Raw genomic sequence first — 16689 nt, 5'->3', positions numbered from 1 at the left:
ATTCAATTTATTCTAAAAATACAATCTTTTCCTAAGCTTGTACAGAACACACAAATCCACTTAGGCACACCTCATCCTCAGCAAATAAAGAGTTCTTATCCAGTTATGGATAAATTGACAAGCTTTACATGCGACTGATCTGTGAATAAAAAGCAGGTTAGTTCATCAGAAATAGAAAACAATAAGAAGAGATGGGAAAAAAGAAATACATTTTTTAAAGCTCAAGAGAACTTTTTTTGAAACAAACATCACTGTAGGCAATAAAGTACAATACACACTCTTTCACAGACACACAATCATCCACACTGTACTGCTTATATATATCCACCTTCCTCTTATTACCCAACCACATTGGAACAGTATAACCAAATCAATTTGTGAGTGATGCTTTTTGTGTGTTCAGTATCCCTCATCACTAAAATAGGAGTTAGCCATGGATCTTTTAGACATTAATACACCTCAGAGACAATGCATGGCTCAGATAAGACAGTGCTTGGACAGATAAGACATCGGTTAGAGTTTGGTAAAATCACCCAAATAGGATTTAGCCATGCACTTTCTAGACATAAATACACCTCAGAGACAATGTGTCTCAGACCAGACAGCGCTTGGATTGATAATACATTGCTTATACTACAGTAAAGGAATCTGAGCTAATAAAAAAATGTTCCATTCTTCGTGACGGTTTGAGCCAGACGTGCATCTGTTCACCCTTAGGGGTAATGTGTCCCGTTTCTGTCTAACCGAGCCAGCGTCTGAGGGGGCTGGTGGCGGATAGGTGATGATGAGGATATGGAGGATTGGATGCTAAAGAAACCCTTCTATAAATGATTACATTATCATACTTTGCTGGGCTATGATTTTGTTTCAATCCTGTTTCTGCATGTCCTGAAAGGCTCTCTGTCAGTAGCTTGAACGAACCAAGCTGCAGAACTCTCGGATAAACAGGATCGTTTCTATTGCATTTCCATGTGATTAGAAACCAAGAAATCCTGTAGTTCATCAGCTCATTTGCATAGGCTAAAATCTAATAAAAGAAGGATATTCATTTGAAACTTGACATGGAACAAAAATCCATTTCTAAATTTGGTTTTGCACCTTCTCAGTTGCCCATTATGTATTCAAGATTATTAGAATCGTACCATTCTGATTGTATTATAATCTTATTTTTCATTCTGTATTCAACATGACCTGTTATCTTTCTAGTTTAGATATTTCTGGATTCATTTTCTGGTCACTAAAAGAGTTAAATGTTCTCAGTCGATCTGACATAGAGGACGAATTAATTACACCCTTCACCACCCCTCTTCCCTCTCTCTCTCTCTCTCTCTCTCTCTCTCTCTCTCTCTCTCTCTCGTTCTTTCTCTCTCTCTCTCTCTCCCTCTGTTCCTACAAGATCTGCTGCTCTCCACCGCAGACAATTTAATTCCATGAACCCCTCTAGACAATATTCCTCTGTATCCTGGAGGTTCCGTACTCTCAAGTGTCTACTTCAGTTTTTATCTCTTTGGTTTAATCCATTCCTTAAATTGTTCACGTCATCCCCCAATCTCTAAAGGTTCTAACCTATGTCACTCTACCAAAGTCAAAAGACCTGGGGGTGTTTCACAAAACTTGTCATCAGTGACACATGACAGTTTTAGTTATAAGCTACTGAAATCCTTGCTTCTGATTGGTTATCAGCAGATTTGTCACTGATATTTGATATTTGTCATTGAAAAAAGGCTTTGTGAAACAGGTCCCTGCACCAGTCTGGTCAAATCTTTGACAGTTTTTTACTCCATATCCCTCTTTCTATATAAGTACCCTATCTCTAACGGTTCATCGCAGTGTGGTTAAATTCATTACATCTCTCCAACCTCTTACCCGTCTGTATCTACAGGTTAACTCTTCACCACAGTGTGGCTGAATTCATTAAACCACATTCCATCCCTCACCCTCTATCTCTACAGGTTACTCAACCCTCATAAGCCGACTTTAGTATTCACTAAAACGTAGGTGAATTCACTTCACCCATCTACCCCTTTTCCTTCTATATTTACAAGCAACCTATTCCTAACTCTTTACCTCACTGCAGTTGAATTCATCACCACGCTTTCATTCAATACCATCTATCTCTACAATTCATCTGGACATCGTATCACGAAATCATAATAAGTACAAGTTCGCTGATAACCCAATGAAACATGCGTATTAGATTTAACACGCATTTCAATGGAATGTTGTTGAATCCCCATAGTTTTAATACAGTGATCACCCGGCTCCAGTTGTAGGCAATGGGTTCAATTTTCACATAAGTGTAGTAGAATTCTTTACAACATTCCGTCCTCTCCTAAAGGTTCCTTACCCCTATATACCAAAGTTGCTGTATCCATTACACTCCTCCATCCCTTTACTAATCTATCTCCAAAAGTTAAGTCTCCCCAACTCTTTCCCTGTGTGTGTTTAAATAATACATTAAATAATACACACCCTTCATCTTTAATCCTCCTATACTTATAGCTTCCCTAGATAAGTGTCTGGCACTTGGCTTCATCATATTAAGGTTGAATTCATTATCGTTTAACCCCTCACCCCTCTATATCCTAAGGTTCTCCTATCCTCATCCAGCCCACTGGAAGCAACTCTGAGAATTCAATTTCCTGTCCGAGGACTTACTTATGGGACCTGCACATATCGTTCAGCTAGCTGGGGGAAGAACTTGGCAATATGGTGCATGATGTTTTCATGTTGTCAGATGCCCAGGATCCTTTTCTGAAGTACCTTCTCTCCTGTATCACCACCCCTATTCCGTTTATTTTACCAATGCATTGGTCTAAAGTCACCTTTCTAAATTACTAATAAAAAAGAAAAGAATTCCACAAAACATGGTCCTGAACTTTTTTCTTCTTCATAGTTTCCACAAGATTATGGATCACAGTATATAGGCATCCTGAACTAAATGTAATTTGTTCAATTCTCAGTTGAAATATAGGATTTTATTTTGCAATTCATAGGAATGAATTTAGGCAATCCACTCCTTCCCCTTTTAAAATGCCCATTTTGACTAGGCACACAGGACCATAATATATTCTGCCAGTTACACATTCTTCAATTGGTAGGCCAATTCCTTATATACCTCCAGGGGGGGGGGGGGTGCTTTTTGCCCAATATTGCCTATGTTTTTCCAACCATCATAATGTATAGCCCAATTTTCTTTTTTCAAAGGAGACTGATAGAAAGAAATCTCAAATTAATATTGATTTAGAATCCTGAGAGTGACATCAATCGAAGTTATGACCTTAAAGTAGTGTAAGGTTTTAATTTTACTGATCTAAAAATGGTTACTTGTGTCATGTTTACGAGACAAGTATCATTATCATATCAAAGAGCATAAGAAGTGGACATCTATAAAACTATTAGGTATCTTGTTTTTGTTTCAATTCCAATCAATAATTTTACTCATTCCTTAATATACCAGTAACTATAAGCAAACCAAGGTTGTTGTGTTTTGTCTGTATTTCTGCTAGTCAAAATGGATAATAATTATAATCATTATATTTCACTTAAAACAAAACCAACAATGTGAAATGTGAAATATGAAAATAAACCAAACTGCACTGAAATCTCTAAGCATCCGGTATGCACTTATTGTCCTTATATATTAATTTTATCTATAAAAAAATAACTTAAAAGAACAGATAAGCTTTCTGTTTCGCCATTGTATCATGTAACTCTCCGATTTAGAAAGAGAATCCACTGAACCTTTCATAATGTAAGAGTGACTTTTCTTGTACAGTATCGATCACACTCTTGTGCTCTTCACGTCTCTTCTCATCACTCTCCTGGGAGAAGACGATGTTCCGGCTATGAACAGATTGCGTCAATGCTTTCACACGAATGTTCCCTCATTATGCGGGCAACTCGGGAAAGAGATAGAGAGCGAACGCCCGCTGTTATCAGATTACTGTGCAATTCCTGCCTAACCCCCTGTACTTATCGGTCTAGACTCTCCTCACATGCATGAGTCTTAAGTACTCCTCCGGGGCTTTGGCCCGGTCCTGGATGATCTTCCAACACTTTGCAGCTTCCTTTCCCCCTTGTGGCAATGTCTGAAGGTTAGAAGCTTCTAGGAAATACCTTGGTCTATACACTCAAGATATTGACAGTAAACGGCTGAGTATATTAAGCTTACCATACCACATTATAAAATGGTATAAAGGTATATGAAAGCATGATATATTCAGTCGTTTGAAAGTGATTTTAAGAATTTTATCATCACCAATTTGATAAACGACAGAATAGCATATATTCATTATTACTATTTAGTAATAATCAATACAATAATGTACAATTTTCTGAAATTTATATTGTCCACTTATTTTAAAGTGATTATTGCATCAAAATCACTATCCATATAATATAGATATTGAAATCAATCTTTTTCGTGACTAAAACCCACTGTCATTATAATAATCATTATGATTTTCATCATCAAAACAGATCTTCAAATTATTATTGGTGTCGACATTGATATGAAAATACCTGCCAAAGTTATTGATTACTTGAACCAGCCTACTTGTTCCGTCCATGTCTTCACTCTCTCTTAAGAATTAACATACATACTGAAATCAATCATAGGGGCAAACCCCTTACAATATCCATCTCCTTAATTGCAACTGCCCTAAGCCCCTCCCCTGTCCTTTAACTATAACCATCCCGCATCTTTTCTCCCTTGCGTGAGCTCCTACATCACCCGGTAGCTGCGGTACATTCTCTGTATGTTATCATTCAATTACGGGACAAACCATGTCTTGTATTGTCTCATGTTTACAACAGAAACGGCTTTGCTCTGAAACTGAAGACAAGAGTCATTCAATAAGATGCAAAATCTTGTTTTTCATCATCTCCAGCTTACCATCAGACTGACTGCTTCGCAATGTCCTTGAATTGGTCTCCATGTTGGATGTTGTGTTTTATTGTCTATTTTTAACAAAAATCAGATAGGGACTGGGTTGTAATATTGAACCACAATTATGCAATCCTTACTTTTTTGTTTTATCATATTTGTCTAAGTTCTTTAAAGCCATAAAGTCAATTTATTTCAGGAAAAACCAGTGTCATTTCTATTGTATGCATGTGTTGCATCTGCACACATTTAACCTTGTTAATCACATAACACTTGCTAACAGATAATACATCACTGACATTTTTAAGTCATTCTATTCTGTGATAATGTTTTTATATCATTATTTGCCATAAAAATACTAATGCAATGGATTATATTTCAATCAGTGAATAGAATAACCTTTTTGTCATCCAATTTGGAGTGGACTTTAAAGGTACTATGTCCCTTTTGCAGCCAACCTCAAATGCTGTAGAACTTTGCAGGAATTATGAATATGTCATGTATGTCCTATCTGTGAAATTTAAACGGTAGCAGTGTCCTCATATTCAAATTATGTAAGGAAAACCGTTTACTTGCTAGACTTCACTGTCAGACACTATTGAGTGACTGACTGGCTTTTTTTCTTCTTTGGTAATAACATACATGAAAAGAGTTGTAAAGGGTACATGAGCATTAGTCTACATCAATAACCCACTTCTTAAAGATTAAACTGATTGAATCTTTGTGCAGCATAAAACGTATGAACATTCGGTACAATTGTCTGAAAATCAAGACTATTACTTTGGGGCTCTATAGCCCTAAAGTCGATTTGACAACTAATAGTCGTTATTTTCCCACTTGAAGACATTTTCAAGCCCCACCTTTTTTAGGGAAGTACTAAATTAGTATTATCTTTCAAATGCAGTTGGAATTTAACTTTTTCATTTTTTTGGCCTGCAAATGGGACATAGTACCTTTAAAAGATTATTATTATCATTATGTTTTCCCAAGAAAATCATACACAGAGAGACTGGATTGTAATATAAATGAGCTTTCCTGGCAGCTTGAAATTCACCTGCCTCTGTTATTGCGTTTTGTGTGATTCCTAAACAGGTGATATATGTTTTGCAATCTCTATATGATGATATAATAAAGGACATCTTCATGAAAGGATTGTATTATCAATAATCATTAAAGTTATCTCATAGTGGTAATGATAGAGTTGTACCTTCTGATTTGTTTAAACACATTCATCAATGTAATTATAATCACTACTCTTTAGTAATACCAAGCTCCATTTCACTTATTAAAACATTAGTAAATAAGTAATTTTGTTTGAACTTTGTAAATAATATACATGTCGGGTTATTAATGTTCTTTTTCATTATAACAATTTATTGTCATCTGAAATTCAGAAAGTGAGAATATCAATGAACAAATTGCAGTAACTTGTGCATCAAAAAACCAAAAGCTTGGCATATATATATATATATATATGGACTTAAATTGGGTATCAATAATAGTAATTTGAAAAGTTATCGAAATATCATCATAACGATTCTACTCATTCACTTTGAATGCGACTAAATTGCACTATCCCTGCATAATGTGAGAACATTCTATGTTATAGAGGCATGTATGTACGTGCATCATATATTATCCAGCTCATGAATGCCGTCTCATTATGTAGTCTGAGAGAGTATACTTGCTCTTCAAATGCTAACACGAAGGGACCTGCACTACTCAAATACAGCTACTGATAGCCAAGTCACCACGTCATCGCATGCTTTTTATCGAGGATGCTCTCTCGTTTTCCCTGATGACATACTTTATATTTCACTTCGAACCTTCTTTCTTTACTATTCTCCTCAATTTCCTCTTTTCATTTTTCTTCTACTAACAACATAGCTCCTACTTTAAAGTGTCGTAATTCAATCCTTTTTGGCATTGCCTAATAATCAAATTCAGTCTATAGTTTTGTTCCATCAAAGGACTTGTTATTTGGAATACATTTGCTCCTATCATACAATCAAGTCTTTCAGAAATTAAAGAATCATTGAACCAGCAGTGACACTAGGTTTTATCTAGAATGCTCCTATAATTACAATGTACAGAAAATGGCAGATTTTTAACAATGATATTGGGTAAAGGGAAATACGTAAATGTCTGTCACTGACAAATTGAATGTATAAATCAAAGATCTTTTAGGATCAAAATAACTTCTTCCAACACTTGACTTATAATTTAGAGAAATCTGATAGGTATAACATTAAATGACTTCTCGTTTTCATACAGAAAGACAATTGATGTAACCCACTCTCACAGACATGCATACTGTGAACTGACATGACTTTTAACAAGAGATCACAGACGGTACGTGAAAAACTTTGTTTGCCTGATATGGCTCAAGGAGAATTATTGGCTTTAGCGAGTGATGAGTATTAAAAATTGTTAGGGATTATTATTGGCCTCTTTCTTCTCCTGACAGCAGGCTTTCAAGTGTCCTATCTACTACAAGTATCATCTATCTTACACTTTCTCATGTGCTAATGATGGTGATGAGTGTTATCACTGTTAAAGAACATCATCTGATACATTTCTGTCATCTCTAACTATAGCCTCCTAACCCTGCATGTCTGCTCAGACATGGAAAGTGAACCCATGTTTTTAACATGACAATATGTAATTTGGTAAGTAAGGTATTTTGTCTGTTACATCAACAACAACATCAATGTTGTCAGTATAAGCAATAATTATGTGGAGTTTGCAGGCATGCTACAGCTTGGATCAAACCAAAGAAAGGTTTAAGGTGACATTTTACTTTTGACTATTCTTAAATTTTTATTCTTTCCTTTCATTTTTGTTCCCTCTTATTCTTTAGTCTTGGTCACATATGAGAGGGCAAATGACCAAATACCTTAGATTTTCCCATCATAGTTACACTGGTAAACCTTTTTTCTTCTTCAATGTCTAGCTTTTTAAAGGAAGATCTGAAGGTTTCATGACATTTATGGATCTATTCCAATGTTGATTTGGTTGTAATTAGAGGATGGCAGACTGTAGTCTCATTCCACTTACTTCTCAACATCAGTAGACAAAACAACATCACAACAAATACAACACATGCATGGTTGGTTCCGGGGGTCGTCGACCTATAATCACTCCAGGCAAATAGCATTCAACCAATATTGATGGATAGCAGGAAATTACAAAATCATTAAAATCAATATTTCTAATGAAAACTCAATACACAATCAATCTCTGCTTAATTGCTGAGAGGAAAATATGTTACTGAGACCAAAAATATACATAAATCAAGATGGCCACACACAGGGTGACAATATTTCAGAGAGATCTGAAATTAAGAACTGTAATAAAAAACAAAAGATGAAATAGAAAGATAAGATGAAATTCTTTTATATTGCCAGATTGGGAGAAAGACATAATTAGAAGACAGCCTTTCAGCAGCAAAGTACCTGTTGAGTTAAGAAAGTTTGTCATCCTTTGACAAATAGAAGTATTTGAACATTTGGAATAAAGAATCAAATGCAATTTAATATTGATATAATAACAATATCGTCTTACAAACATTGTCTCATTTATTTGTATTTGTTATAAAAAAAAGTTATGTTTTAAAGAATGCATTTCAATCAGATTAAAGGTGAGTGTTTTATAAAAAAATCTTTGAATCATCTTTTATAAAAAATGTATGATTTGGAGACAAAATATTGATGTAAATGTATCTTACCATTTTAAGTTGAGAAGAAGCATCATGGAATATTATATCCAGAATCATGCAAACTTCATATCTTTTAAAATAATTGAATATGCACATTTCATTCATCTTTCCTTTGAATGGCAGCTGTTATCTTAAAAGGTTTTTTTTGCTTGAGTGATATTGAAGAATATATAATACATATGAATTATTCTCACCATTTTGTGAGCACGTTCTTCTCCTTTAAATTTAAAAAATTCTAATGTTTTTTTTTTAATATTAAAGAAAGGGAATACATCATCTATCACAGGACTAAAAGGTAAATGTGATTTCATATTCATATACTTTTCTTCATCATCGTTAGGCAAAAGAAGTTGTCTTACCTGGAATATGGCGATCCATGCGTAGAGTATATTGTCAAACGATATTGAACTTAAAAATGGGTTTTCGTCACTAATGGCACACTTTGTATAGTACTGATTCCAATTCACGCATTCCGATGAGTTTGCAACATAACTGTTGTCCGCATCTGGTAAAGCAGTCCCATTGCATATCAATCCGTCCAAACTATATAGAGGCTTGATCTCCGAGCATTGTCTCATGCCCTTGTCCGAGGGCAGACTGCAGACATAGTCCGTCCACGGCTCACTTTCGGTGTAAAATTGAGTGAGATTGGGATACCTGTGAAAAGATATAATAAGAATGTATCAAAGTCTGCTCAATATCGTATCATCAATATTAAATATGTAACAATGCATCTGGTCAATATACAGCATTGGAATTACATGTCCTCCACTCAAATTCCTATTTTAAATTAAAATTACAGTATTTACTCAAAATGCCCTTTTTTCCCCCTCTTAATGTCCTTTTTCGCCTCAAAATGCCCCTTTTCCCCCCTCTTAATGTCCTTTTTTTGCCTCAAATGCCCTTTTCTAATATTTAACAAAGAATTCATCCCTCAGAAGGATATTTTTAGTTTTCGGAAGCCTACAGGGATTTATTCACTGGTCCTAGGAAAAAATTCTTCTTATTGTCCAGGACAGGTTGAATGTTAGACAAGCCATTTCCTTCTTATGAACCTGACCCACTTTATTACATAGAAAAAGTACTCATATCAAACATATATTTTTGGTGCATATTTGATATAAATTCTTTTTATGTTTCCTTCATATAATAAACACTGCACCAAGGTTATCACTTGATATGGAAAGTCAAATTCAATTTGCATTGTCTATATTTACGTATGCCTGACGTCAATGCAATTTGACACTGTCGTAAAATGCTGTAGGTCCGTAATTCCCTGGAAACTAATGCACACTCGTCACTTCATCTTTTGAAGGTATACACCATCATTTCAATAAAACAGCAATCAGAAAATACATTTGTAAAATCAGGAAACACTTAGGTGAGATTGTGTTGTGTAGCATGGTCTTCTCTTAGTACAGCCCTACATACAAACATATTTTTCAAGCGTACAGTATAACATGGGTTTCCATAGTGCAACATCCACTCAAAGAATATTAAAACAGACTTGAAAAGATGTTTTGTTCATTTATTTACAGTATTTTGCATATATTCATGTAGTCTTATGAGTTGATCATATACAATGCTTCTTATCCAATTTAATTATACCCAGTGAAAAATGACGGTTTTTTGTTATAAGCTAGTAAAACCCTTGATTCTGATTGGTTATCAGCAGATTTGTCGTTGATTTTTGTCATTTGTCATTGAAAAAGGCTTACAGTGAAACGGGGCCCTGGAGAGTAGTCTGACAATATTCTGATATTGATATCTTTACAAATTGGTTTTGAGAGTAAAGACCATTTATATCTATTTGGTTATTGATTTGATATGTTTAATGTGTTTTTTTTTTACATTGGTCTGTATAGATTGATAATACACAAACATGTAGCTCATATTTCCTACATCAAATTAAGGTCTCATATGTCTAAAAGCTTTTGAGAATGAATCAGACAAATATGGTTAATCATAAATTTGTGAGGCATATTGTTACGAATATTAACTTATGTTAATCATATTCATAATTATGTAAATGTATGCACATGCACATTCACTTTGAGTTGATTATTACAAGATTCATTAATCCACAACATTCATAGGTCAAACTTAGTTGTTTTTGGTTAGTATTTTGCTGTTTGAGTATTTTGTGTGTTTGCGTGAGATAGGAGGGATAATCGGTCAAAAATGTAGAACCCTCACGTTGTAATATTAAACATCCATCTAATTCAAATCCTCTTACACACTGAGTGCATGGGTACTCTAGAAATAGCTGATTTACATCTAACCTCATTGTATCAGAGTGAGATTGATTAATTCATCTTGTTTTGAGGTGCAGGTGCTTTGAGTACCCTAACAACTGTTTCCATTAAGTTCACATTAAGATGTGTCCTTCAGATTCTTTGCATGACAGACAGTGTATGTGCTAGTCAGATTGAAGACGGAGGAGAGAGTCCTCGTGTAATGAGTAGGATCTGTTTAGTTGCTACCTAGCATGTTTTCATTCCCTTCAGTCAAATAAAAGTTGTTGTAAAAGATGATTTGAAGGAAATAGATTGTGAATTGTAATTCCACTCCTCTAGAACTGGGAATATATTTTTAAATTTCATTTCAATATAATGAGCAGAAACACTGTATATTTGATTTAGATACCCCAAAATTTTTGCTCAAAATCTGGCTTAAACTCTGAGGCCGTGCAAGACTAAGAATACATTATCATAATATTCGGTTCATGCCTAAGGCTTGATAACTGTTTTGTTTTATGAGGTTTCTTTTTCATCTAAAATAAATAGGTATTCTATGTGATCTCAATTAATAGAATAAACAAAGAAGTTAATCACTACCTGCTTTGAACTTCACATTAAAAAAAAAAACATTGTTAAAGTTCAGTCAGAGCACTACAGACAGAAATATCCAGGTTTAACGAAATTAAAATGTTTTTTACTATTTAGAATACTTCAAATCCTTATGAGATAATTTTGTCTTCTCATGTTTTTCTTCATTATAGATACATGCCATGTTGGATAGCAAACAGATTGAGACATTGAATTACTGTGTTTAGTACATTTGCCTGTTGAGAGATATGTGGCAAGAAACCAAGTTCTCTCTTGGATCACTGACGTCTTGTCAGAAAAATGAAAATATTACGTCAAAGCATGCATAAAACGCCAGCAAGCCCACATGCCAACAACGCTTCAATAGATGCTTTTGATGTAATAATAGATTTGGATTACGCTAGCTTCCTATTGAGCGCAGGGGAAATGCAGCTGTGTGCGCTATTCTACCGGTAGCGCGGTACATTGTACCCCTCTACCAGGACCAGACTCCCCACTGTTTTAAGCATGTTAACATGATGTGCCGACCAGACAGCCGAACAGTGGCAAGCCAAGTGTGAAACTTCGCCCTACAAATCTGATTTTAAGGACCGTGTTTCTAGGTCACCTACAATATCAGATGGGACAAGGCTGTGTCTTAACAAGGTTATTTGCTAAACGAGATGTTACATGCATGACTTGAATCACAAGAGACAGTTTTTTAGAAATAGGACAAAGCGTATCACTCTGATACATTTGTTTAAAGAAAATCTTTAGGGGAAAGCAGCCTTCAATTTTCCAAAACAGGTAGGAGCTAGGTGGGTTAATGAAGAGAAAATAGAAAGCAGATTTTTTTTTCCCCTGCAGTATGATGTAGTTGTAGCAGGTGTTGAAACCCAAGGGTCGAAGTGATTAACCTTACCTTTTCCCTCCCTAGAAAAAGTGACAAAGAGGAATAAAGCAAAATCTGAGATGTACAGCCCTACAATATGTTTATCAGTGTCTGTGATATGGTGTAAAATTGAAGCCCTAAAAAAAAAATCACGTTTCAAAATGATCAAGAAGTGCCTTAAAAAGTAAAAATCTTTGAGTGACCGTTTTTACCATACTCGTTTTCCCCAATAGACTGTAGTGTTATGAAAACCGTTAGGCAAATGCAAAATTTGGTTTTGATTTCCAATCATAAATATCTTGACAATCAGACAGGCGATCGGCTTGTAAAATTCATGGGGTTCCTGACTGACCTAAAGGTTTATAATTATCATTGCAGCATGAGCTAAATCCAGGATTTTGTTTCAGAATCTGAGACAAAGTTACCGGATCCCTTTAAGAGAATGACAAGCGCCCTCTCTTTGAGACTTACCCATCCCCTACAGTGACAGTGACATTGAGGTCTAGGAAGCATCTGTTTCTAAGGAGACCCTTCCATAGTTGTACCCCGATGATCCCGAATATGAAGAAGACGAAGAAGCAGAGCATGAGAACATTCCCCAGCATGGGCAGTGTATCTAGCAGTAACATCACTAAAATGCGCAGACCTGCAATGGAGAAAAGAGGGAAAAAGAAATCACATCAAAATCTATACTCCATCGAGATGTATACAGAGATGTACAAGTATATAATAACCTCATGGAGATTAAATCAGCTCTCTAGTGTGCAAATGATTAAGGAAAAATTACCAGTAATTATGGGCTCCCATTAGCACATTAGTACATTCATAGATTATGGTAGATTAAAACTCATATTTTGAATGAGTACTTGCGGTCATATACATGTATAAGCCACATACAAAATCGACAATAAAACTGTTTAATATCAAATCTTGAAAACAACATTACCTCAAATTAAGACATCTACAGTAACAATAGACAATAGTAAAGTAAAATTTGTTACACTGTAAATATTTAATATCCTGAACTTCATGTATATGAAAAACTCTTTTACAATATAACCAGCTATATGAACACACACTTAATTAGAAGATTGCTCTCATATTGGTAGTCAGAGCCACATGTATCTATTAGCTTCATGTAGCCACTGGAATCATACACTCAAGTCCCCCCCCCCCCCCCCCCCCCTCTGTCTCTCTCTCCCTCTTCCTCTTCCTCCCCCTCTCTCTCATTCTCTCCCTCCCTCCCTCTTCCTCTTTCTCCCTCCCTCTCTCTCATTCTCTCCTCTCCTCTCTCATTCTCTCCCTCCCTCTTTCCCCCTCCCCTCTCTCTCCCCCTGCCAGTCCTTAGGGTTGACCAAGGCTAGGGTTAGCTTACAAGGGATTAATGCCCCACAGTGACCACTACTCTGTGATACCACTTCACATCCATCCTATCAACACACCATCTCATGAGTCAAGTGTTGTACTGAATTCAAGGACTATCCACCAGACTCTAATCTTCCAATCCTGACTGACATCCAACTAATAGACGATTCATAGCTAGAGGAGAGATATCCTGAAATCGATATCTAAATCCAAGATGGGTTTTTGGATGATAGTATGTTTGTTCCTTTTCCTAATTTGTTTTTCCATTCTGATAGATACCTTATTGATTTGTAATGTTTTGTTGGAAACATGAATAAATTTAAAATCTTGAAATCTTGAAATCTTGAATCTCCCTGTTTTTCCATCGTCTTCCCAAATTTCCATTGTCTGAAAATCGTTCGTACGGTGTTCGTAGCAGTTCGTAATGGCATTTGTGATCGAGGCTTTAGTTACCTCATTCATAACATATTATTTCAACATGATACTTCCTGTATCAACATCCGTTTAGAGCCAGAAGGGCATTAACTCTGTGTGTTCAAGTATATGGGTTAGCGCCCTTCTTGCTCTAAGCAGCTAATATACCAATTCAAAGTTCACCAAAATAGTAGGTCTAATGGACAAGAAAGACAGACTAAATCTGTTGAAAGACAGAAGGGTGTTAAATCTTTGTCAAAGTATAGGAGTTAATGTCTTCTGGCTCTCAACAGAATGAAGATTTGTCAGTTTAGAGAGAACAGAGAATCGAGAATCAGCATATAAGAATTAACGTTCTTAAACGCAATTCAAAAGCAACAGTTTAATATCTAAGGTAGATCAATTAAATTCAGCACATACAAATTAACGGTCTTATACAAAATTAAAAATCAACAGTTTCATATCTAAGGTAGATCAATAATGTTTTATTTTTGTATATTTTGTTTTCCTTTTCAAAAGGTTAGCATCAATTTTGTTTCCAAGTTAATTGTTTCATATCTTTATTAGACAGCATTGAACCATACTTTAAGTTGAGTAATTGAAAACAAATTAAAATCCTAGAATCTCATTAATGTTCAGACTCTTATGTACTGATTGTGATCAGCTTATAATTACTTTACATCTTCCTTAGATTACACCTTTTGCATAGAATACTATACATCAAGAGAATATATGTCTATGGTGGTAGAGTCAACTTTGTTTTATGATAGGCTCTTAAACATTTATGTTTCTCACACACAGGGGCATTATTCAAGTGCGAAAAAAACAATCTACAGATCTGAATTGAACAAGGTGAAGGATTCCTTCAATTGCTCAAACTCTTCTGCTATTGTGTCTTTACACATATCCTGTATATAGTAGTATACACATGCTCAGTCGTCCTCTTGCCATATCATGCAAAGCCTACAAAAACATCTGCATTCTTCATATTATAAAAGATAGAGTCCATTTCAATTGTAGGATTTTTTTTCTCATTTTAGAAGAGACATCTTCAGTAAAACCTGCACAATTACACCAGTCCATTCCTTCATTCAACCTGTCGGGTTAAGTCGCAGAAAGTAGACCAAATCATATGGTACTCATGAATGGAGAATACACCTCATAACTACCACATCAGCATCATGTAATGCAGCCCGGTGAATGTCATCTTGTATTTTCAGGAAACACAGACCATAAAGGGACGTACATGCACTACAAGAATAACATGTCGTCGGGGAGCAGGTGAACAGACTTAATGAATGGGTCTTAAAGATGAAGTTGAGTTCTGGTCATGCGATTACATTGTGAAAGAAACGGTGTGAAATCGACCAGAAAAGGTTGTTCATCTAGCATATAAAAATTTGTGTGTATTGCAAGGTTCTGGAATCATCAAAATGATAAGAAATTTGGCCAAGTCTTGGTAAAGTTACAAACACTGTACACAGAAAGATGTATATGGGACTACACGGACACGTGGCGTAAAAACCTACCCCCGAGTTTTACGAGTTACATGACATATTTAGAATATAAAGGCATTTGAAGAGCCATGCTTTTCAGGGAACATGTCTTATCTGATGTTCTTCCACACTTGCATAATAAGAATGATAACGCTCACAAATTATTTTTCATCTCTTCCCAGAACTCAACCTTCTCTTTAAGGTCAGCCTGGTCAGGAGTGGGTGTGTGTTTCATAAGGTAACACCTTAGCACCTCTCTTCCACATTTACACCCATTAAAGCACCATGAAAGAGGGTACATTATGTAGAGAAGCGAGTAAGAATGAGCTAGGCAGTAGACAGGTGAATGCATATCATTAGCGATGCTCATTACATCGTCACACCGCTGCATGTGCCAGTCCAGGGTAATATTCATTTTGCGCCGATGCAAAGCTCATTTTGTTTTCTGTTCCTTTGAAGCATTGTGCTTCGACGGCTGCAGGGAATGGCATTGGTGCAGTGACGTGCTAAATTTCTTACCTGCCCTGTGCTTAGTCTAATATGTGCACCTGCTTTTTAACTCACTGTATTCATAATTAGGTATATAGCACACAAATTAAACATCACATATTGTCGCTTCCTTTTTCCTAACTCATTATATTCATAACTAGGTGTATGGCACACCATTTATACATCACATATTCATGCTTCCTTTTCCGAACTCATTATATTCAAAACTATATAGAACATCATTTAGAAATCACATATTAGTGCATCCCTTCTGTCAATATATTCATAACTATATAGCACACCATTTATACATCACATATTGTTGCTTCCTTTTCCTAAGTTATTATATTCATAACTATATAGAACACTCTTTATACAATTTACATATTGCTGCTTCCCCTTCTTACTCATTATAGTCATAACTATATAAATAGCAGACAATATATACATTACATATTCCTTCTTTCCCCCTGTAACTCATTACTCATTGCTTCACAATGTAAGGCGCAGACGAAATATCAAAATCAAAATTAACAAACATTGCATTGTATGCATAATATGTATGAGTAACTGCAGGAGAACTTTAGATCATGTCGCTCACATGGCAAGGATGAAGTCAT

At 35.5% G+C, this 16689-nt stretch overlaps 1 protein-coding gene across 6 annotated transcripts in view; it reads right to left on the bottom strand.

Annotated features, from left to right (window-relative positions):
- Positions 1 to 16689, bottom strand: part of LOC575000 (T-type calcium channel) — a 114585-nt gene that overhangs the window by 80098 nt on the left and 17798 nt on the right. For all 6 annotated transcript variants that reach the window (XM_030984045.1, XM_030984047.1, XM_030984046.1 and 3 more), the window contains 2 exons: positions 12777 to 12951; positions 8966 to 9263 (listed from right to left, as the gene is read on the bottom strand). In XM_030984045.1, coding sequence (XP_030839905.1) covers positions 8966 to 9263; positions 12777 to 12951 — 473 coding nt within the window. The remainder of the gene's footprint in view (positions 1 to 8965; positions 9264 to 12776; positions 12952 to 16689) is intronic.

This window comes from Strongylocentrotus purpuratus, unplaced genomic scaffold (genome assembly GCF_000002235.5).
Source record: "Strongylocentrotus purpuratus isolate Spur 01 unplaced genomic scaffold, Spur_5.0 spur5_scaffold_14, whole genome shotgun sequence".
Taxonomy (NCBI): domain Eukaryota; kingdom Metazoa; phylum Echinodermata; class Echinoidea; order Camarodonta; family Strongylocentrotidae; genus Strongylocentrotus; species Strongylocentrotus purpuratus.
This window is presented reverse-complemented; position numbering and strand designations above follow the sequence as displayed.